At 32.7% G+C, this 24,537-nt stretch overlaps 1 protein-coding gene and 1 long non-coding RNA gene across 5 annotated transcripts; both read left to right on the forward strand.

Annotated features, from left to right (window-relative positions):
* The first annotated feature begins 1,656 nt into the window (after positions 1 to 1,656).
* Positions 1,657 to 3,130, forward strand: LOC131939798 (uncharacterized). The gene is made up of 3 exons (XR_009386479.1): positions 1,657 to 1,924; positions 2,668 to 2,782; positions 2,922 to 3,130. It is a non-coding gene; the product is annotated as an uncharacterized LOC131939798 (long non-coding RNA).
* Positions 3,131 to 7,248: 4,118 nt separating this feature from the next.
* Positions 7,249 to 23,346, forward strand: LOC131939793 (uncharacterized). Of its 4 annotated transcripts, none has more exons than XM_059298294.1 (10): positions 7,249 to 7,492; positions 12,598 to 12,690; positions 13,601 to 13,821; positions 13,945 to 14,050; positions 14,157 to 14,281; positions 14,493 to 14,556; positions 14,727 to 14,846; positions 17,644 to 17,758; positions 17,889 to 18,040; positions 20,415 to 23,345. In XM_059298294.1, exons 2-10 carry the CDS (start codon positions 12,624 to 12,626, stop codon positions 20,684 to 20,686), a joined length of 1,242 nt encoding a protein of 413 aa, XP_059154277.1. In that variant the 5' UTR covers positions 7,249 to 7,492; positions 12,598 to 12,623; the 3' UTR covers positions 20,687 to 23,345. The 4 variants fall into 4 exon arrangements, with proteins under 4 accessions (XP_059154277.1, XP_059154276.1, XP_059154275.1 ...); XM_059298293.1 differs by having other exon boundaries at positions 7,249 to 7,487; XM_059298292.1 differs by lacking the exon at positions 7,249 to 7,492 and adding an exon at positions 7,519 to 7,574 and having other exon boundaries at positions 20,415 to 23,346.
* The last annotated feature ends 1,191 nt before the right edge of the window (positions 23,347 to 24,537 follow it).

Below are 24,537 nucleotides of genomic sequence, written 5' to 3' on the forward strand. Positions count from 1 at the left end.
GTGAATCTAACTAATCTAAGTAGATCTAGACTAAATCTAGAAACAACTTTGGACTAAACTATTATGGAAGGGGGGCTACATTTTATTTTAAGTCGTCTTTACAATAAATCTAGAGATAAAAAATGTAAAAGATCGTAATATTCTAAAATTTAATGTAACTACTGCACATATATAGAATAGTTAACTATGAAACTAGGAAAGACAAAAAGAAAACAATGCTACAATAAATTGAAAGTATGCTGTTAACCGCTGCGGTAATATAATAGTTGAACCCAACACTACGAGAAAGTAAAAAAAAACATGGCGGACAATCGGCTTGAAATATCGACAAAATATTGATAGTTTAATCGGCCGATGTTATTAACTAACATAATTTACTAAAACAAATTAAAATCTATCATCCTTTTAAACATCTTTTTGATTTAATTGCGCATTCCTTTTTTATTTCAGTGACCATAAATTAAATACAACTGACTTTTAAAAAAGGCTAGATAATTTTTTGGAAAAAATTTTTTTAAGCGTGGAGCAATTACCGATAAGCGGACACTAATATTCAAATGTATTAAAGCAGCAGTTAATCATAAATAAATAGAATATAGCTAGTAATATAATATGCATTCAACTTACCTGCACGTGTTTTTAAATCCACTGTAATCAACGCATAAACACAAAATCTTGCTTTGAACCGAGGTCGGGTGTTCCGGAATTCAACACAATCTTGACTCGAGCCGGCGAAATTTAGATGCGGGTCGTCGCGATTTGTATACATTGGTTTCATTTACTGCGGTCCGACCCCATACATGGAGTGTTCATTAAATCGTAACAGTTTTATGGCAAATTGGATGCCCTTTCGGAATATACAACTTTGGCGGCTGTAAAATTATTTTTTCATGGAAAAAAATCATTTTAAAATTTTAAATTGAACATTTTTAGCATTTAATTATATTATACAGCTGGCAAAGTTATACCATCTTACAGAGCTACCATTCTTCTTTCTAAATCAGTGGTTTCTAATTGCGTATGTATTATGGGGTCGGACCGCCGCGCGATGCCGCAACGCGACCAAAAATTTTTAAAACCGGCTTAAATTTTTCGGCTCATTTAGAATACCTAATGTAATTTTTAAAATCTTGACAGGGCCTTGGCAAAATTAGAGTATTATTTATTTTTTATAATACAATTTACAAAATTTAGCTTCTACATGTAATTGTACCGGCACCCTTTCTGAACCCTACCTCTTGTCACTAAATTTCCTCTGCCCCCCACCCCCTAGGAGTGTGACATCAACAGACTGGTCTTTTGTTTCTCTGTCGAAGTAAATTATAAGCCACAGGCAATTTCTTGAATCTTATGTCTGTCCTGTTCATAACATATTTTCCAGTTTTCTTCTGTACCATTGTCTCGTTGAGTTAAATTGAGTAGGCCTGTTTACTTTAAATAGGTATTCTAAATGAGCCGAAAAATTTAAGCCGGTTTTAAAATTTTTTGGTCGCGTTGCGGCATCGCGCGGCGGTCCGACCCCATAACACATACGCAATTAGAAACCACTGATTTAGAAAGAAGAATGGTAGCTCTGTAAGATGGTATAACTTTACCAGCTGTATAATATAACTAAATGCTAAAAATGATCAATTTAAAATTTTAAAATGTTTTTTTTCCATGAAAAAATAATTTTACAGCCGCCAAAGTTGTATATTCCGAAAGGGCATCCAATTTGCCATAAAACTGTTACGATTTAATGAACACTCCATGTATGGGGTCGGACCGCAGTAAATGAAACCAATGTATACAAATCGCGACGACCCGCATCTAAATTTCGCCGGCTTGAGTCAAGATTTTGTTGAATTCCGGAACACCCGACCTCGGTTCGGAACCAGATTTTGTGTTTATTCGTTGATTACAGTGGATTTAAAAGCACGTGCAGGTAAGTTGAATGCACATTATATTACTAGCTATATTCTATTTTTTTTATAATTAACTGCTGCTTTAATACATTTGAATATTAGTGTCCGCTTATCGGTAATTGCTCCACGATTAAAAAATTTTTTTCCAAAAAATTATCTAGCCTTTTTTAAAAGTCCGTTGTATTTAATTTATGGTCACTGAAATAAAAAAGGAATGCACAATTAAATCAAAAAGATGTTTAAAAGGATGATACAATTTAATTTGGTTTAGTAAATTATGTTAGTTAATAACATCGGCCGATTAAACTATCCATATTTTGTCGATATTTCAAGCCGACTGTCCGCCATGTTTTTTTTTACTTTCTGGTAGTGTTGGGTTCAACTATTATATTACCGCAGCGGTTAACAGCATACTTTCAATTTATTGTAGCATTGCTTTTTTTTTGTTTTTCCTAGTTTATTAGTTAACTATTCTATATATGTGCAGTAGTTACATTAAATTTTAGAATATTACGATCTTTTACATTTTTAATCTCTAGATTTATTGTACAGACGACTTAAAATAGAATGTAGCCCCCCTTCCATAATAGTTTAGTCCAAAGTTGTTTCTAGATTTAGTCTAGATTCTAGATCTACTTAGATTAGTTAGATTCACCATTGCTTTCATGTTAATATTTAGTTGTAGAACTATCTATAGTGCTTACATTTAATATCTAAAAAGCATTGAGCAGCCTTACTTTTATTATTATTATTCTATTTACAGAGCAAGATATTAGCATAAAAGAAAGTGGAAACTGAAAGGCCTGCCAAAAAATATGTATTGTTTGTGTAAGCACCAACAGGACTCCTGAATACTTTTGAAGGAAACCATGTCAAATGTTAGTATTGTATGCACTTTGCTTATTATTTATAATGATGTAATGTTACATGATTGATATCTAAGTTGGTATAAAGATATACAGGCCAGCTATATAAGTCAGTATATTTGAAATGCTAATTAATTGTTTTTATTCACAGACATTTTCTCTACTCTGGACCAATGGAAGGATCCCTTACTAGATTCCATAACTTGATGTGTGCTGCCAGTTCACAATCATTTATTACAATGCTACTTCAAACCTTGAAGAAGACAAACTCAACCAGGATATTGACTATTAATTACAATGCTACCCAACCTCATAGAGAACTTTCCCAATCAGGATATTGACCTGTCTTTTTTAACCTGCTCTAAGATATTGATAATTGTATAAGTTAAGACCTAGACATTTCCAGAAGTTGACTTTGATCAATAACTAACTAGAAGAAATAAATATACTAGTAACAAGTAAATTTATGCTAAACAAGTCATGATTAAGAACCAGAGTAACAAAACTAGATGAACATCACAACTCTATTAATCTTACTTCATCAGTTTTTAAAATGCATGGAATTTCTTATTATTATAGTATATAAGTAAAGTAATAGTATAGTTATTTAGTTTTTTTTATAACAAATTAATGCTAACATGTATCCTACACAATTTATATTACTTTCTTAAAAGTAAGAACACTTTTTGCAAGATGTTAGGTTACAAGGTAATGAAAATTCTTGATTTTGGGCGTTAAGGAAGGATGCCTTGTATTGTTTTGCAGAATGATTATTTTATGTTTCTGTGTTTATTATATATTAAGAACATCATATGCTTTAAGTTGGTGTAAAATTTATTAAGATACCTTACCTAAATATTTTTAAATCATTTTTTGAAAAAGGATGAAATTTCAAATTTTTATAAACTGACCTTGCTGAATCTGCTCTCGCTAATTACTTTCTTTACTAATTCTTTACCTGCTTGTTTCATATTAACATGCTTTGAAATTCCTTTCTTAGAACATTTATATTATTAATGTGGCTTAATTAGTTGATTTTCTATGATTTTTTTAAAAATGACTGTAAATTAGCTTTTTGTCTCCCTTTTCGTACTTCGGTAAAATTGTGCTTTGGCTCATTTTTATGTGAATAAATTTTCTATTTATATCGGTCTGACTACCTTGAAAAAAATTGGGTTTGCTATTTGTATTACTGGCTGTGTGTGCAAGAAATTTGAGAGTTCTAACTTAGTTATTGTAGAAGTTAGTAGGGGTCTCAAATAGACCCTTTACTGCTCAAAAAGTGAACGCATTTTTTGAGTTTTAAAAAATTCGTAACTTTTTTAAAAATGGACATACACCAATAAATTTGGTGTTTCTGTTCTGATGAAAACAGTCTCTATCAGCTGGAAGTGTTAAATTTTATTTAATTTCATTATAAAAATTTCATTTTGAATACCTACTTTAAAATTTTTAATAATACTCGATCAGTAGCTTGAGATCTCTTAAAGAGAATTGCAGTAATCTGCCCCTTTCTTCTAAGTTCGGGGAGATGCCTGGAAGAAAGTACCGGCCCCCCTCCGAACGATATGAAATTTATGTAGAAAATGTATACTTTCAGTTTTAACAGTGTCTCTTTCCTCCTTTCTGGAAGTGGAAGAAACCAGTGTTTCTTCCAGACTTTTTTCTCCGGGGGGGCACTTGAAATCTTCGGGGGGGCGGTAAACTTTCTTCGGGGGGGCGGACACTGTTAAAAGTATATATTTTCTATATAAATTATATAAATTTCATTTCGTTCGGGGGGGCGGTAAAAATTTTTCGGGGGGGCGAAGCCCCCCCGAAAAGATGCCTGGAAGAAACTCTGGAAGAAACACTGATAGTGATCAGTAGTATTAGTATTTAATAGTTATAGTATTCTTATCGCTCCTTGTATGATTGAGTTCGTGTGATTGAAATTTTTATATGATCATGATTTTGATGTCTAAGAGAAGACGAATGAATCTGGAAAGCTGCATTAGATGTGGGTTAAAAGTGAGTTAAGCATAAACAAACATGAACAAAATAAAACTTTTATAAAAGTGGGAAATAAAACAAGCAGAACACTCATGTTAAAATAACCTTTTTAATTATGAAAGTAGATACTCATTTGCTCTCTTTAAAAACTAGGTAGATCTAGACTATAATAAATCATAAATATTTACTGGTGCACTAAATGAACCGTGCATCAACAAAACTACGTTCAGAGAACAAAACAAAATATGTTCACACAAAAACAAAATAATGAATTTTTATTATATTGCAAACCAGCGTGTTGTGGACAAAAGTTATGGAAGCAAATCTGGAAGTAAAAAGTGAAAAGGAGAATAGTTAATAGTGCTTCCCCCCAGGACAAAATAGGAGGAAAAAATACTTATAGAAAATACATACTTAAAGTTTAACCAGCTGCCTCCCCATGAAAATTTAAGTGCTTCCCCGGAAGTTTTAAGTTCGTCTCCGGAGAATGAAACCCTGGATTAAAACCGGCTGCAGTGTTTCTTCCAGGCATCTGTCGCCCTCCCCGAACGAAGTTTATATAGAAAAAAAATATTTTTAACAGTGTCCACCAGCCCCCGAAAATTTTAGCCCCCCCCCCCCGAAGATTTCAAGTGCCCACTGACCGGCTGGCACTCTCATGGACTCCTTCAGTAATCTATCTATCTATCTATCTATATCTATATATATAATTCTCTTCTTCGAGCCGTTAGAAAACAAGCTGCAAACGCTCTCCCTACCTCCCTACCCCTACATGGTTTTAGTGAGCTGTGTTCACTCTAAATGTTTACAAGCAGAGCCAACGATTTTAAACGTAGGGGGGGGGGGGGGGAAGGAAGGGGGGGGGGGGGGGGTTATGGTCCTTAACGAGCTACTTATAGTGTTTTAAAGAAATATTTTCAGTGTCAGCGTTGGTACTGTCGAATTCACAAATTATGAATTATTGAAAATTAGAAACAACTAAATAGCGGCGTATGTTATGCCGCGGGCCGGCTCGTATATATATAATTCTCTTCTGGGAGCCGTTAGAAAACAAGCTGCAAACGCGCCTTACAGTCCCCTCTCTTCCTCTCTATCGCTACCACCACCACCCCCCCCCCCCTCACATGGTCTGGTGAGCTGTGGTTCACGCTGTTTACATTTTACAATCATAGAGACGGGTTTGGTGACGGCTATTAGGGGCAGATAATTTAGTTTGAAACGATTTTAAACTTAGAGGAGGTAACTAAGAGGAGGCTGCTTTCACGTGGGGGGGGGGGGGGTTTAGTGTTTTTAAGCAAATATTTTCAGTGGCAGCATTGGTACTGTCGAATTCACAAATTATAAATTACTGAAAAGTAGAAAAAAAAACAACTAAATAGCGGCGTATGATACGCAGCGGGTCGGCTTGTAATAATTAATACACAAAAAAAATGTCATGTTTGACCCACACCTAAGGCATATAACTGTATAAATTTAGTATAAAATTATGTTTTCATAGACCGCCACGCCAACCCTCGTATGGAAAAAATTATGAGTCATTTGTGTCAACACACTCTATTTCCTTTTTATATTATAAACTAATGATTAGGAATGTTTCATCCTATTGTGTAGCAATCTATCAAGAAAGTGAAGTCAACTGAGGCAGTCACACAGCTGGGGCAAATTTTTGGCTCAAGCTCATAGGAAGCTAAAAATTATAATCATATTGCCTATTTATAGATAGGACATTTTTAAAAAATCCAACTTGCCCACATTTAGACATGTGCACCAGTGTTTCTTTCTGACATTTTTCTCTGTTGGAGAGGGAGGGACTTGAAACTTTCGGTGGTGGGGGCGCAATCAAATTTCCGGGGGCAGTAGACTTTTTTCGAAAGTGATGCTTGAAAAAAAATTAGACAAAGTAATTTCTTTAATGCGACCCCCTGCTGTCCTCAATTTTATTAGAAGTTGTAAGTTCAGTCAACATCTCTACGGGCCGAAAATCGAAAAGAACGACTTGGACCAAAAGGGCCGCAATCATTGATATAAGGACATGTGTAAATATGGCTCATTTCTGCATATAAAGCCCCTTCTATACCAACCAGGTGAGACAACTATAAAAAGCATCTGCTTATGTCAAACTGCATGTCATATCGGTATTGTGTGTTGCATTATCATCGGTTCTAAAACAACGACTATGAGTTTAGTTAAAATCAAATCCGTTAGCTGGGGATTGGGTACACGTTGTCAAGTCTCAACAAATGACAAACGAGGCGTCATGTACGAGGAATCAATAAAATAAAACATTAAAAAATTGTAAAAGAGCAGTAGTTCTTATCTAGGGCTACATAATATTATTTCCAATATTTATTATTTGTTGGGTAATGGTTTCTCTTCTAATGCACAATAATAGCCTTTGTAATTTAGATATAGATTCTAGAATCTATATTCTAAATATTTTTTTGAATGATTTCGTATTATAGCAAAAAATCTGGCAAAATAAAAAAAATTGTGTTACGATGATCTCATTCGGAAAAAACCACTATGCCCATGGTCTAAATTTAAACGAAAGAGGGCAGTGAATCTTGATGATTAATAAGTAGCTTTCGTTTTGAAATCATAATGGCCTAAAAAACTTAAGTAGTTGAGGCATGGGTTACTGCTATTTCATTTAATTCTGTAACTTTGTGGCGAGGCCTATGCAGTATGCAGTAGAAAAAAAAAGCGGAATAAATTCTTCAAATAGGTGAAGTATGTTGTAGTACAGTCTATGGGTTGTTTTGAGTCTACTAGATTTCTAGGATGATGTTTGAATTTCCGGGTGCTGAATGTTGTCAGTGTTGTGTTTACTATTAATAATATTTTAATTATACTGATACGAACTAGACCTAGACAATAGGAGACTATAGGACTATATACTATATGCCATATTATGCCTAATAGTGTGAGTATAAGATTAAGAACAACAATAAAACTTTATTTTAAAACGGTGACAAGAAATGAATGAAACTAAATCTAGAATTTACCCAAATTTCAAATTAAACATGACTACTGAATAGTTTTTCTCACTAAATCTAGAATTTACGCAATTATCAATTTAAACATGACCACTGAATAATAGACATCCATATTTAATCCATTAGGCACTAACTTTGGAGTTTTTAGTTCTTTTGAAACTAAATTACTTAATTTAATATTTATTGTCAATCACTGCCATGTCCAACACATCTCTCCATGACAACTCTTCTAACCCTTGAAGGTAAAGAAAACCACAAATCAGGTTAGACTTTTTAAGTGGCCATGCACAAGAGTTCCTCGCTAGTGATCTCCAAATAGTGGTCACGTGGTTTATTTTTCAAAAAAAATTTGGTTGTCATTTTTGGAGCTGGTGTTATAAAAAAAGTGTTGACGATATTTGATTTATTTTTTCATAGACTGATAAAAGTAATAATGCTTTACTATGGAAATCAATTTTGTAATATGGAAATCGATATTTAAAAAGTTCTAGTATTTTTGATGAAACCAACTTTTAAATTTAGCCTTCATTCTCCAACGCAAATTTTAAAATGCTTTTCTGGCATATATAGCCCTGCCACCTATAGCTTGTTGTTATAACGTGAAAGTCCCGCCATTTTGCGCGTGGTAAACATTTTAAAAACTAATTAGTAGAAGGTCTCTGGAATTTGGCCGAAAAATCGTCGGAAGTCAAGCGTCCGGTCCGGGCGCCATATTGTTGTTAGCAACCGGCCACGCCTCCGGGTTAGCGAGAAATACTACTACTGAATGATAGACATCCATATTTAATCCATTAGAGACTAATTTTGAAGTTTTTAGTTCGTTTTAAACTAAATTACTTAATTTAATATTTATTGACACTCACTGCCATGGACAACACATCTCTCCATGACAACTCTTCTTACCCCTGAAGGCACTTGAAGCTAAAGAGAACCACAAATGCGGTTAGACTTTTTAAGTGGCCATGTACCCAGAGTTCCCCACTAGTGATCATCAAATAGCAATCACGTGGTCAAAAAAATTAAAAAAATTTGGTTGTCATTTTTTGGCCACTCTTATAAAAAAAAGGGTTGACTATATTTGATTTATTTTTTCATAGACTGATAAAACTAATAATGCTTTAGTAGGGAAATCAATTTTGTAATAGGGAAATCTATATTTAAAAAGTTCTAGTATTTTTGATGAAACCAACTTTTAAATTTAGCCTTCATTCTCCAACGCAAATTTTAAAATGCTTTTCTGGCATATATAGCCCTGCCACCTATAGCTTGTTGTTATAACCTGAAAGTCCCGCCATTTTGCGCGTGGTAAACATTTTAAAAACTAATTAGTAGAAGGTCTCTTGAATTTGGCCGAAAAATCGTCGGAAGTCAAGCGTCCGGTCCGGGCGCCATATTGTTGTTAGCAACCGGCCACGCCTCCGGGTTAGCGAGAAATACTATCATTTATCATTTAACATTATCAATATCATACTCTCATAAGTTATGACATAACTCTGGGATAAATTAAAATTATGGTAATCTATCGTTTTGGGTACGTAAAATCGCCATCGACTAGTAATGTGAATAACAGGTGACACCTTAAATTTTAATAATTATTTCACATTTTGAGGAGGATTTATACTTAGAAAAATACAAAAATGTTTCCTTGTTTCATTTATGCACCTGTTTTTAAACGATTGAATTAAAATTTTTCAGTAATAAATGAAGACTAGCGATGTTTCCAACAGATGCAACCATGCTCATGTACTATAGCAGCCATCATGTCTAAGTTTTTTTCTAAACTTATAGCGCGAGAATCAGGGGGAAGCCACTCAATATTACAAATGGCTGCTGTTTATATAGCAAATCTTACTCCCAAACACAGCTGTTTAAAGTCAATTTCTGACCCATATTGATATTTAACCATTGATTTAGGTTTATTATTCATTTATCTACAATATTTGACACAAATATATCACAATATACTTCTATTAAAGGTAACTTTTTCGTACATTACATTATGAAATATGAATGAATACTGAATAGAAAATAGATAGGCCTATTTAGATTATTTTAGTTTACATAGATGATTCAATTTTTTTATTTTAATTTAGAAGAAGATCTAGATTCTAGATGTAGATCTAGATTCTAGCTGATGACTGATGCTAATCTCTAGTCTAGACTCTAGACTATTATTACTATTATAGATCTAGAATCTAGATCAAGAAAATAAATTAAAAATCTAGTTCTAGACTAGATCTAGAATCTAGATCTAGCTACTCACTAACTACTAGTAGCCTAACTAGATCTAGAATCTGCTTAGTACTTACTACTCAACTTAGCTACTTGCTAGATTGGCTTGACTGCTAGACTCACCATATTGCTGTATTCTATTAGATCTAGATCTAGCTAGATTTTAAGGTAAAACTGGTAATCTATCATTTTAGCGTAATCAGTTCAGCAGCAGTAGTAATGTGCGGGAGAGGTAACTCAGAATATATTTGTTTAAATAAGTATATTTAAGTCAAATTTTACACAATATAACAGCTAATTGATTTAAAATAACAAGCAATGACCAACACAATTTTAAATATCATGAAACTAACTTTAAACAAGGTGTTTGAGATAAATATTAGTAAATAAAAGCAGCGAACATCTTTCCAAAACAAATTTAGAGTAGTTTCCCTTGATAAAAATATCTATTCGTATGTATATTGTGTTGACTTTGTTGTTTAATATACATAGCTATCTTTTTTAATATATATTCTTGTCTTTAATTTCAATTGAAATGAAGGCTATGTATGTATGTACATCCAAGATTTCAAAAACTTTTGAGAGGTCCAACATTTAAACTCTTTTGAAGGCCTACTGATTAACTTGTCAATTATTAGGTCGTCCATATTCCTCATAAATGACGTTATACTCAAAATATGAGATGGGGTCAGGGTAAAAATAAAAAAAATTAATTTTTATAGAACAAAACTATGAACATTAGTTTTAGTTAGAAATTGTGATTACGGGTTAAGATATAGTAGAACTGCGATATGATATTAAATCATCATCTTGCTTTTAGTAATGATTGGGGGAGAGAGAAATCGTCGGGACAAGTATGACGTCATTTATGGGCGATCAATTTAAGCCTTGTTGTTTATTTTGTCTGTAGACATTAGTTTTAGGCCTAGACTTTTTCTGAATTAAGATTATTGTATTTATGAAAATAGGTTTAATTAGTTATTTGAATACTACATGGTTTTTTTTTAAATTTTTTTTTGCTTTGTTTGCTTTCTGCTTTCATCAGTTTCCGATTTGTTCAGTGGTAGATGTTTACCCCTCCCCACCATCCATTATTACAACAACAAAAAACATACACTATATAATGAGATCTCCCTCTAAAAATATCTAGATCTACCTATAATTCTTAGGAGAATTAGAATCTATCTCTAATTCGTCTGTTAAAAAAAGAAATGCATCATTTTTCTCAACCCGGCCGTTTCATCCCCCACTAAGCACAACATCACCAAGTTCGCGACGTGCGTGACATCATCAAGTTCGCGATGTGCGTGACATCATTTGTCAATAGGCTAATGTTAAAGAAAGAGGTAGTTTAAAATTTCAAAGCACTAGACCCATTGGCCTCCACGTTGTATGTTAGTTGTTAAGATCTGTCATTCTTTCTGCTTCACTGGTAATTATATTTAGAAAAGATCTAGTGATGAAGTAGATTTCATATGTGACTTCCTGATATAATATTGTGTACTTAGGTTTATTTTCTCTTTTTTATCCTGAAATTGACTCATCTTCTGTTTTATCTCTTCCTTAGCTTCTATTTCCATGTTTCTGGTGTAATTCATTCGTTTTGTTCTCTTTGTATTTCCCAACGTGTTTGTACATGTCTTCCAAAGTTCTTGGCCATTTATGTTCTACAGTTTCTTCTACCAAAATGGAGAATGTCTTATTATCTATTCTTTACCAAACAATTGGAGTTCTTTTTTATTGGTGGACTATTTAGATATGCATTGATTTAATGTTACAAAAAAAACATATTTAATTATGATCATTGTAGCGTGATTATATAAATATTTTCTTAGTAAAAAGGAAGGTGGAGGGAGGGAAACAAAGATTATTAAACCTGTCACATATGGCAAAAGAAAGGAGAAAGATCTAAAAGGGCTATTTAAAGATTGTAAATTAATGATGAGATATTTTTCCCATTTAATTATTAATTAGAGTTGTGTTAACCTAATATGGTCTCTTGGTTGGAGCTTAAGTTTGTCAAAAAAATAATTAGTTCATCTTGTGTTGTTCTTAATTATAATTAAGCCTAATAAAAAGAAAAGCTTTCCTAATCTAACTTTTGAAATAAAACTTCAAGTAAATTAGGAACAAATTTCATCCAATCAAGAAACTTGTTCTTAATTTACTTGAGTTCAACTGCCAAATTTTTTCTAGTTGAACTCCCATTTGTTTTTAGTGTTTTTCAAACATTTTTTTTTTTTCAAAATAAAGATTTAATATCTTAATTAATTACAAACTTTTTTTATAAGCTCTATTATAGTTTTTATAATTTATTTTATAAATTACTAATCTTTTGAGCATTGTAAAACAATACTGCTAAGCCAAGATGACAGCTAGTGGTAAATGAGTGATTTTCATATGATAAAACATAACAGGATAGTGGCCTAAAATATATTTGCCCAAGAGTGCATAAATGGCAAAATACATATAGCTTTACATTTAAAATTTTTAGCCAAAATCTACATCATACTAATTGAAATAATAGTCTCAACTAATACATATTGGATTACTGTTCCTACTATATTAGTCTATGTATTTATAAGTGTTTATCTATTGAAATTTTAGGCATTGGTAAAAAGCTAAGCATCAACATGTTGAGGTGTATTTTAAAAACAATCGCAGTAACATTGCTTCACTGTCTATTGTGCAGCTTTAGTGGTAAGTACTTACAACCTCATCTTTTATTTTAAAGTTTGCAATAAAAATACATTTTTATTCTCAATTTTTATTGCAATACATTTTTTCAACTCAAATCTTGCTTTCTTTTTAACAATTTTGTTTTTCCAAAACAATGTCAGCTCTCTTCACTAGTTCCATTTTATCTCTTGACACATGAGTCTTCACTGATATTCATTCATTTATTTACATCTTCATACCTATCTCTGCCTAGTTTGCCTAGGTTGTTTAGTTTTCTTTAGTAAAACCATAAAACCAAGTTTGACTAGGTGCCTTTGACCATGTTATTGTTGAAACAGGAACAAAACGTTTTTGTAAATTTTGCATTAATTGTGGCCACTAAAAAACAAAACAAAAACAACCCCAATATTTTCTAAGTATCAGCATTATAAAAATTGTAGAAGGAGAGAACCTAAACATTTTTTTCATTTATTTACTTTAACCTAGAATTTAACCACCAGAAAAGTTTTGGTTTGCTGTATTACAGGCCATGCATTTAGGGCCATTTTTACTCAAACTTTTCCTGTAAATATTTTTTAATAAACTTGTACTTTCAAAAACATGACTCTAGCTAAGCTAGGTTTGTTTACATTTTCAATAAAAATAAAACAAAAAAAAAACCTTCACAAATTTCATTTTGTTAAAAAAAAAATTATATTTATTTCCATAAATACTTAAACATAAAATGTGTAATCTTTAGTAAGGTCTTAAAAAAACCATACAATCTAGTTTTTACAACCCTATTGATTTTAAACCTAGTTAAAGGAATTTCGAGACTATTCCTGTTGGTGGCATTGCTGATTGATACAAATATAACCAATCTTTTTACTTGTTTAATTTATTTTTGTTGTCTTGGATGTAACTAAACTTATCTTTACTCTTTTACTACCAGTACCTGGAGCAACTGCTATGTCCAACAAAACTCATTGTTTGTCATTTGGTGGGACCCTTGTCATAGAAAACCCTTATTCAGAATATATTAGGAGTCCTGACTTAGTCATCATAAGCTTGTACAGCAACAAAAGTCAAACTTCATTATTTGATATAACAGAGGGATCAAATACAACCTCAATGCCATCAAAATATGCTCTCACAAGTTCAGGCCATTTTCTGGTGAGTTTACATTTTCTGTTTAAATAAGTTTGTTGACATTTTTTATTGTCCAATCCAAATAAAAACTGCCAACACTTTGTAAATGATTATTTATGTTTAATAAATGCTTTAAATGCTTTTTAGATAAAAAATGTGGATTTGACAGATAGTGCAATATATGAGACCAGACTGTTTGCAACAAGTTTACCTGAAAACACACGAAAGACACCTTTCAATGTTGTTGTTGCTAGTAAGTACCCTGTTTGTTATTGTTTAAGCCTGTAGAAGTAAATAACAAATTATTCATAGGGAATAGGGATTAATGGATGCTTATTTCACTCACTCTTTTATTTCAGAAGCGCCAACATTAAAGTCTGAGAAACTGTCTGTAACTACCCAGAAAAATGACATAGATTCTGTAACTTTTTCTTGTGGTGAGTTCAGTGACTTGGGTTCTCCTGCAGTCAGTGTTAACTGGAAGGTATGAACTGTTTCATTTTATCATGTCAAACTGACATTTTTGTTTACTGCATGTAAAAAACACAGCTGATCTGGAACTTGACATATTTTAGCTTAAGATTTTACAGATTAAAATGAAATAATCAAGCACCCCAAGCCGACATAATGTATGAACTGGACATGACATTTTTTGACATGGCTTCAGTGTATTAAAAAAGTATTATTTACCTTAGATTTCAGACGGCAGTAAGCCCACCTCTGTATATACAAATGGATTTTTCAAGTTTCAATCAAAAGGTATCCTGTTAAAAAACACCATTTTTTTTCTTTTGTCTCAGAATGTTTTCAATAATTATCGCCCTTGTTAAAATGTGTGATACACATGCATTGAAATAACTTGTTAAAAACACCAATATAGGAATAAAGATGTTGAAGCTATATTAACCTGGCTATTGTTGTAAATATAGAAGAAATACAAGCAACATGTTCCCTAAACATGGAGTCTCTTGCTGCTCAATGTATTGCCTCAGCTGATCTGCCAAAGTGGCAAGGAACTGCTACAGGGAAAGCTGTTGAAGCTTCAATAGGTAAACTTTAGCTTTAGAAAATCTCTGCTATTTTATATTTTCAGTTTAAAGACACTATTTGGTTCTTGCCCATTCCTCGTTTTTTTCACCATTTGCTTACAGAATAGAAGCACTAAACTTACAAAAATAGCTACTGTAATGTAATTTACCAGTTGAGTTGTTTTTTAACCCACACTACAGTAAATGTATACATTTTGTAGACATTGAAAATTAAGTATGTTTTTAAAACCTGTATGAAGTTTAAATTAAAAGTATAAATGTTCAAACCTGTCAAATGCTTTCACAAAGGTTGACTTTTAATTAAAATTATCTGTCTGTATACACCCCACTTCTTGATCTAAGTGGATACCTTTCAAGAGTGATCCCTTACCTGAAAATGTTTAAACTATGAAAAGATTATAGCTATGTGTATTTATGACATTTAGTGAGCTTCCAGTGTCACATATTGTTAGGAGTTTAAGGGGACAGCATGGTCAGGCTGGAGAGCTCACGTTAACTCCAAAAGTAGAGCTTTGACACCAGCAGGGTTCCCACGCAGCCGAGAAACCGGGAAAAACCCGGGAATTTCAAAATTTATTTTCCCGGTCGTGAAAACCGGGAATTATGATGAAAAACCGGGAAAAATTAAAAAAAAAACCGGGAAAATCTTGCATCCCGGTTTAAAAAAAAAAAGACATTCCGGGTATCGCGAGATTTCGACCGGGCATGGGCATATCCAAGCGCTAGTCTCGCCACGTCTCGTGATCAAGGCAAGCCTAGGCCTAGGGCCTAGTTTTGGCGCACAAAACTTGATCTCGCCGGTTCTCGTTGTGCGATACGGCATATTGACTATAAAAAGGCCCATCAACGGATATTCTCATAGATCTATTTTTGGCGATGCTCGATCGATCATAGATAGATTCTACGGCTTCAGATTTTTTGGACTTTAAATTTTTTTTACTTGTTTCAAGCTTGTGTTCAGAGAATTGACTAGGTAAGTTTTTTAAAATACATCAATTAAAGCTGTTTAATTTTGATTCTAAATTAAATTCTTATTCTAGGCTTTTATAAATCCATATCTAATATGATCTAGCTAAGATCTAGAGAGTCTAGTAAGATCTAACTCACTAGATCTGTATCTAAGGATTGTTATACATACAGTTGTAGACTGGATCTAGATCTAGATCTAGATTTCTAGATCTAGAAACTAAAAATTCTAATTCTAGGATGGAATAGATCTAGACTCTAGATAATGCCTAATAAATAGTAATTAAATCTAGATCTAGATATAATCTAGACCCTGGGCCGTTTTAGTTTGGTTTGAAGGACGTAGATCTAGATCTAGATCTAATGATCTGAGTTTAGACTTTTGTTTTTTTGAAGATTAAATTACTACTGAAGTAATTATTAATTTATGATATTAGAAATTAATTTCTGAATTGTTTTAGAATATTTAATGTAAGAAAGTGCTAGAGTTTTGATCTAGGTAGATTTATTTTATAATAATAGTGTTAGTCCTGTATGGTATTCTAGTCTTGCTTGTAAATTGTTAAAAAGTGCATTATTGTACATTGAGTCTTGATTCTAGATCTTTTCACTTTTCATTTAATTCTTTTTAGAACCATGGGTTATTCCTCATTCCAAAGTTGCTGGTTGGACAATCCAGAGTTCAAATTGTGGATAGCCCGTGACAAGACAGTTTATTCAGCATTTTGCAGGTTGTGCAGCAAATCAGTTAACATCAAATCAATGGGAAGGCAAGCTCTCACCTCACACATGAAGAGCAAAAAGCACTTGGAGAAGGTAAACCTTCACCGGTCAATACCTACATTGCCTTTTTTAATTCAAACAAACCCACCATTCAGGCTACATCTGTAGCACCTTCCACTTCATCATTGGCACCTTCCACTTCGTCATTGGCACCTTCCACTTCGTCATTGGCACCTTCCACTTCGTCATCTTCAATGCGGTCCTTTGTCTCAGGTAATGAGGCTCTAAATGCTGAGATCATATGGGCCTTAAAATGTGTGGATTCACATTACTCGTTTTCCACTCAAGCAGATGTTGTGGCCACATTTCAAAGAATGTTTCCCTCATGTGATATTGCAAAGCATATGAGCCTTGGAGAGACCAAAGCCATGTACCTAACATGCTTTGGGATTGCTCCATATTTTGCCTCGCTTTTGGAGAAAAAACCCATGACCAGCCATTTGTTTTGCTGTTCGATGAGTCGTTAAACAAAGAAATTCAAAGGAAACAGCTCGACATTCATATTAGATTGTGGGATTTAAACAAGGTTACTACTAGATATTTTTACTTCGTGTTTAGGAATGTAATGTCCGGTATTAGTATTTCAGGGAATAAAAGCTGTACATGGTATGTTATTTTTCATTTTCACATTTCAAGTTTTTTGTCTGAGTGGTTTTGCGCGTGAAAAATGTATGAAAAGTGGCAGGGAATTTTGTCAAAAATAGCAGGGAATTTTGTAAAATAGCAGGGAATTTTTTGGTCAAAAAAATGTGGGAACCCTGCCCCAGGAAAATGATGCTCATTAGCTGGGGACAGTAATCCATCTAGGAAAGAAAACTCTAAATATTAAATGACTGCTGCCTTGCTGAATGTTCTAGGGTGACAAAGCCTATGGAAGAAAATAAAAAAAAAAATAAGCTGACAAAGTATGAGTCAAGAGGTTATATGGTGCATAACATAATTGTGTTGGAGAAAATCCCCTCCATATTATTTACATAGTAAATAAATGTGAGTTTAAAAACTATTTTCTTGAGTAAAATATTTTTCCTGTATTTATTAATCTCCCTAGATTTGACTATTGTGGTGGCAGCAGCAGTAGCTGGTGCTGTTGTCATTGCCATCATCATCCTGGTAGTCACATGCATTTGTATGAAGAGAAAAAAGAAAGGGGAGAGTTACAATGCGTAAGTTACTTACTAATCCCATTTGTTTATTGTAGAAATCTTTTTTCCTTCAGGATACTAATGATTAACACAATAAAATAACCTCTGCAAACATGCAGTAATGCAAGTTTACTTGTTGTACTCCCCTCAGAAAAAAAGAAGCTGCCAAACTTAATCCAGCAGATGAAGCAGATTCATCAATGGTGGAAGACAATGACTATGAAGTCCCTATCCAGAAGGCAAAAAGTCCTATATACAAAGGTCCAGAAAACAATTCACTGTACATGGTTTCTCAGATCACAGGTAACTCACTCGTGACTGGTAGATCATACATTTATAGTTTCAGAACATTTTTTTTTTGGTTCTAGCTCTTGAGAGTACATTTTTATCATACACAGATTAGTCTTTTTACCTAGTTTATACAGGGTTTGTGCAGCTTCCTAGAATTAAAAAAATTGTAAAAACCACCTGGCATTCTCAGGAAATTTAAGATATTGTAGGGTCATTGTGAGTTCATATTAGTTTATATATCAGCAGCCCTATAGCATATGCTATTGCATGAACAATTGCCATTTTAGATGTCCCTTTATTCCCCCCCCCCCCCCCCCCCCCCCCCCTGGTAATTTGAAAAACGTATTTAGGGTCTTGGTGAGTGTGCATGTTTATATGCCTAGTACCACACATTTTTCAGGGATGTGATTTTCAGTTCATATTTTCTGCTGATCTTTTCAGTTAAAAAAAAAAAAAAAGGGTAAAGTTGCATTCTTTGAAAGAGAAATACATCACCTAAGCCTGGGTTAATTTTGCATGCATGATAGTCCAGTTATAATTTATTGACAGCTTTCGTGAACACACCATGATCCAGAGTTCGTGTTTGATACTGCTTATTTTTGGAAAAATAAAAGAGATTTCATAGCCAATCTCAAATAGCAATGCTGTTCCTGCTATGACATGCTCTAGGTCTTCTGATTTATATTATTAAGTGATCTGGCCATGACCTTTCTACCATGTCTTGTTGGGGGGGTGCAACACCAGCAATTAGTAATAGGGGTCTATTAAGCTAAAAGCATAAATTACTATGTGGCTTAGCTACGATCAAGATGGTTATTTTTGACTAAATGTTTTTTCAAACATTAATTTCCAAAACACTAATTAAAATATATTGTAGCTAATCTGGTCTAGACCCATTATATTTACCATCACATGAATTAAAACTTTCAGGCTTACTGTTTAAAATTATTTATACCATGTCCATCTTTAAGAATATAAGACATTATCATTACATTGATAAACAAGTAATTAAAAAAAGTCTAGTGACAATTTTAGCGCAATTTCCTTGTGTTATCTAAAAATAGCTCTGTCGTAGCGTAAATCAAGAGCAGGGTTAGTAAAACTATTGGTTAGTTATTAAAACGTTTTTTATTAATTTTTTTTTCAGTATTTTACATGTTTTATTTACAATAGAGTAACATGACTAAAAACCATTGCGCGCCCAGCTACCGAACGTGACGTCGCAGCCATTGAACGTGATGGTGCAGCTATTGAACGTGATGACGCGTGTGGTGTGGTTGCATAAAATGCCTACTAATTCGGTCCAAATTTTAATTAATTAAAAAAATGTTTTGTGACCAAACGAAAGGATATTTTTGAAAACTTTCTTCTGCAATATTGTTCTAAATTATGGCAGGAATCGATTGGTACATGTTTCAAGTCGCTAAGTGGTCTGGTTGCCGAGTTATGGGCCAAAAACTACATTTTTTGAGGTTTTTTGGCTTTTCCGGGAAATCCATGAAAGAAACCCGGAATTTTTATGGCCTATGTTCATCCTCGTAACTTGCTTAACATAATTGCTTTTGGAACTAGTCCTCGATATTGCTTCGTTGAGGAGGAGATACGACTTAAAGCTGCGGACACACATCCATCCATTCATCCATTCATTCCCAGAAAAGACGAGTTAATAAACGCAATTCTCCAGAATGGAAATTGCGCTAAAAAGAGTGCAACTTAAATCATTAAGGGACAGAGCAGTCAAATGGTAGAGCATATGACTGCTAATCCAAAAGTCTTGACTTTGAATTCGGGTTCAAGTATGTTAAACATTCCTGAGCCCACCCAACTCTGATGGGTACCTAACTCACTTTAGGGAAAGTAAAGGCAGCTGGGCATAGTGCTGACCACACTATCCCTTCTGACGCCAAGGTCACAGAAATAGGTGAACTCTACTTCACTTGTCATATGGACCGTCAGGTTCAAAAAGGAACTTTACTTAGATCATTACGTTTAAATTGGTTTAATGTTGAAGAAATTCATTTCCACTTGTGTAAAATTGAAAAAAACAACCATGTTTATAATTAGAGTGAACCTAGTGAACAGTTTAACTATGAGCGTCTGTGATTAACGTAAATGCTGCCATACAATACAGATTTCTTATTTTTAAAAATGTCCTGAAATTTATATAAAACTCCTGGAATTTAATTTTGTTGCATGAACTCCGTTTATAATATAATAGTCAACTATAATCAGGAGCATCTTTATCTTCTTCGAAATTATCTTAATTTTTTTTCTATAATTTGATTAAACTTTTAGAAAAATCCCCATTGATATCTATAAAAACATTACTACTTTTTGTAGTCAATTCACTACTTACATTAAATTTTACTTTGTTCTGATTTTACAGAAACTAAAAACAACAATAGAAAAGACAGGATGCCTCCAGCCTCACATAAACATGAATCAAGGTACACTAATGAAAATCCACCCCCCACAGTGCCAAAGAAAAGAATAAAAGAGCATGAGGATGAATGCATAGACATACATGCTAATGACAGAAAGGTGCCTAAAGCTAAACCACGCAGCATTTTCCTGACTCCGAGTATGGAAGAGCTAGACAAGATTGAGCAAGCTGTTAAAGGTGGTAAGGGCAGTGAGGCACATGGGACATTAGTATAAATGCTGAGCTATAATGTAGGAACAATTTTTCAATGATGTTTCTGATAAGCTGCCTAGGAAGATAGACCAGGCATAAATTAGGTGTCATATCAAGTATTTTCTCATAGTTTTATCAATCTGTACACATGCTGCATTGAAGTCTAGATTTTAAAAAAGGGGTAAAAAATCTGAAGTATGCTTTGGCTTGTACACACTTGAGAAGATTTTAATATAGCAAGTTTCTTGTAGCAGAGTGTTTACTCCCTCAACTTGGAGAATTCCCATAGCAACAATACTTATGATGTTTTCAGCCCTGTATATTTGATACTTATTAGCAGCATTGTTTGCATTTATTTTATATTTTTCTTTGATGTTAATAGCCTTCAACTGTATTACAGAAAAAAATTAAAATAAAAAAAGATTAAGCCATTATTAAAGTCTACTTAACATATTAAAGAAATGCTCAATATCATTTGTTTAATGCAGATGTTTTAATATCTTGCATCAAATCTGTGCAAAATTCAATTTCTCATGGCAGATAGTTACAAAATTAAAATTTGCTGCAGACATTTACTGTGAATTCAGAAGCATGTTTAAATGGAGTGGTACAAAATTAAACATTGCTGCAGACATTTACTGTGAATTCAGTAGCATGTTTAAAACATCTTTCATTGCAATATTCTATACAATATTACCTGAGATCTGCCAGCATTACATATCTAGTAATTTCTCCTTAAAAACTATTTAATCCCTGTAACATTTATATATTAAAATTGTCTTACTTGACTCAACAAATACACCTACATTTGTAGCAGAATTTCTAGCATAAATAAATGATATCAGGTTGAAATGAAAGTGTGAATATATGCAGTAAAAGGTTGAAACAGGATGATGTATATAATGACTGTATAATATTCTATATTAACTTTTTACTACAGCTTTATAGTTGTGTAAATATTGATGAAAAAAATTCATTTAGTAATTGTTTTATACCATTCTATGTGAGTCGAGAAATGTATTTTATTGTTCAAATTTCAAACTTTAAAATTAAGTAGTGACAACGGTGAACTATCAATTATTTTAGCATCAGACATGGCCCTTGGTTATTCTTTTTTACTGTTTCTGTATGTGTTTATGATCTTTTTAATATGTACATAAAAAGTTTTAACTGATTGAAGGTTGAACACGTACATCAAAGGCTTATTGAATTGTTCTATCCAACATGTTTTTTTCTATTTTACCATTCCAAAACAATGTGTGCCAATAACATGTTTTTTTAAAATAATTTTGTTAGTTGTCTTCAGGTTAATTTAGTATCTAAGTTTAATGTAATTTACAAAAATAATTTACACGCCATGAAGAAAAGGAAATTTGTTTTTACTCTCTGAGATGTTTGTAAAATGTAATTTAAAGCAGGCCTAATCACAGTGTTGTTTCTACATTCCATTATATTCTATTTCTCTTGTGTCCATACACTTTTTATACATCTTACATTCAAATCTTTTACAGCAATGTTTCAGTCAGCCTTATATCTATACTATCTGTATTTGCTCTTTATTCCTGTTCTACATATTGTAAAAAATATGTTTCATTGTGTCACACTTCTAAGCATATTATTGGTGAATGTAAAATATAGTTTATGAAAATTTACCTATGTTCTTTGTACTGGCCTTTTACCTACTGAACTTCAGGATTGCTTTTATATATTGTTGTTAAGTAAAATTGTTTCACATTAAATTTTTGTGTATAATTTTAAGTAAATTTGCTGAATGCAAAGTAGAAGTTAATTAGGAAAAAATGAAACTTTCGTATTTCAAAAGTACCATCATCATTAAAATGGATATATCAATAAAATGCTTTAATACAGGCAATAAGTAGATACTAGTTAAATAATTTATAGTGTCCTAATTTCTAAAATGACTATTAAAAAAGTCTCATAGTTTTTAAATGTGAAAATATTTTTTTACCTTAAGTTTTTGACCATTAAAAAAAATGTAAGCTTTTATTCTAGCTTTTTGCTACACTTGGTGGGCTGTTGACCATTACTCGAGAGAATGAATTAATACCTTTAAATTACATTATATCCTGTTGTACATTTTTTTACAATGTAAACTACTTGTAACATGGACAAGAGACTGTGCTTTATTATGTTTTGCTGTTTATCCCAGTCCATTTTGCCATGGAAATGCTATTGCTCCACTTGTTCATGTTTTTAACTGAACAAAACAATTTTATACTCATCTTGGCCACCAAAATTAAGGCTTCATAGATTAGAATTTTTAAAGTTTCAGATTGTAAATTTTTTGTTGCATTCATTCATAAACATTAGACTGATGCAGTTAATCAGAAGAATGTATTCATTTTTTTAAGATACAGTTTTGCATATTTGCTCATGATCATTTTTATTTCATAAGTTACATATGTACACTAGGAGATTAATTTTCTGTTTGAGGGTCAATTGTTAGCTTTGTTATAAAACTAAATGAAAAAAGAGGGATTAAGTAAAAAAATTTACTACCATAAAAAGTAATACCTTTTTATAAATCAATAATTGTAGTATTTAGATGTAAAATTAATGTTATACGTCTTTTAAAAAATTAAAATTGTTATCAGTTCACCAGTTTTTACAATATAATCTACAATAGTCTGTTTATTTTTGTCATTTTTTTTTGTTTGTTTCATTCTGTTTCTAAAATAAAGTTTATATATTCCAAATATAAATCAGCTTGTTTTACCGTTCTCTAAAATAAAATATTGTTTATTCAAGACATGCCTTACACTAACTATACAAAAAATCGTAATAACTGCTTGCCAAGTTATTGAGATATCCAAACCAGTCAAATTTATCTACAATTAATGACGTAGCATTTGTTCTCTCACCCTAATAAAATTCCATAGTTAAATAAGGGGAGTTCAGCATGTTCAAGTAAGTAAATATGGTTGCTAGACCGAAAAATCTCAAGTTCGAACCCCTGGGCAAATGGAGCTCAATAGATGGGGATAGCACCTCTTTAAAGCAAGACAAATCCAAAATTAAACAACTGCTGCCTTGTAGTTTGTTCTTGGTTTCTTGGTTGGACAAAGGCTATGGAAGCAAATCCTAAAAGAAAAGGCTGAAATCGTAGTCAACATGGTGCATAACAACTTGACATCTAATACTTAATTCTGTTAATTTCAATCTTAACATGACAAATAAATGAAAAAGAAAATAGTTTAATAAGTGTGGACTAACCTAAGTAAATGATAAAATAATCTTGAAGTATTTCACAACATCTGGAGGTAAATCAAGCTTTGTTATCAATCTTAGATTAGGGTGTAATGGTTGAAAATGTGATTGTGAAAAATTCATAACATCACTAATGGATTAGTAGATGATATAGAGTTCTGACAAGCTTAGATGGGAATCTACTGTGCATGCTAACAGGGAACAATCTATTACCATATTTCTAAATCTAACTTATCTGATCCAGCAAACAGCATAGGATTTTACTTTCCACTTACTTTCCTACAAGTACAAGCCCATTCTGAAATTGTAGTTGTGCTGTAAAATTTCATGTTGCAACATGGTAATATTAAAATAAAGATCCCTTTTCAAACCTGATGGTCAATCGGGCAAGTAGAGTTCACCTGTTGTGACCTTGGCATATGAAGGGAAAATATGGTCAGCACTTTGCCCAGCCACCTTTACTTTCCCTTACATGCGTTAGGTAACCATGGATGGAATAAAGGAAATTTTACTTTGAACCCGGAATCAACTAGAGACAATCAGGTTAGCAGTTTAGAGCTCAACTGCTAGACCATGCCATCCCAATTGTTTAGTTAGGCTGCTTTGAATTTTAACATGGTTTTTCATTTCAAAGATGGGTCTGACA

This window comes from Physella acuta, unplaced genomic scaffold (assembly GCF_028476545.2).
Source record: "Physella acuta isolate Inbredline_101_S28 unplaced genomic scaffold, ASM2847654v3 ptg000294l, whole genome shotgun sequence".
Lineage (NCBI taxonomy): Eukaryota > Metazoa > Mollusca > Gastropoda > Physidae > Physella > Physella acuta.

Bases quoted from the DNA above. Each gene is read 5' to 3' on its own strand.
- LOC131939793 (XM_059298292.1), top strand. From the start codon at position 7,544: ATGATGTTTGAATTTCCGGGTGCTGAATGTT. The intron at 13,822-13,944 runs GTGAGTTTACAT...AATGCTTTTTAG, and splicing joins CAAGTTCAGGCCATTTTCTG to ATAAAAAATGTGGATTTGAC. The intron at 14,051-14,156 runs GTAAGTACCCTG...CTTTTATTTCAG, and splicing joins TTTCAATGTTGTTGTTGCTA to AAGCGCCAACATTAAAGTCT.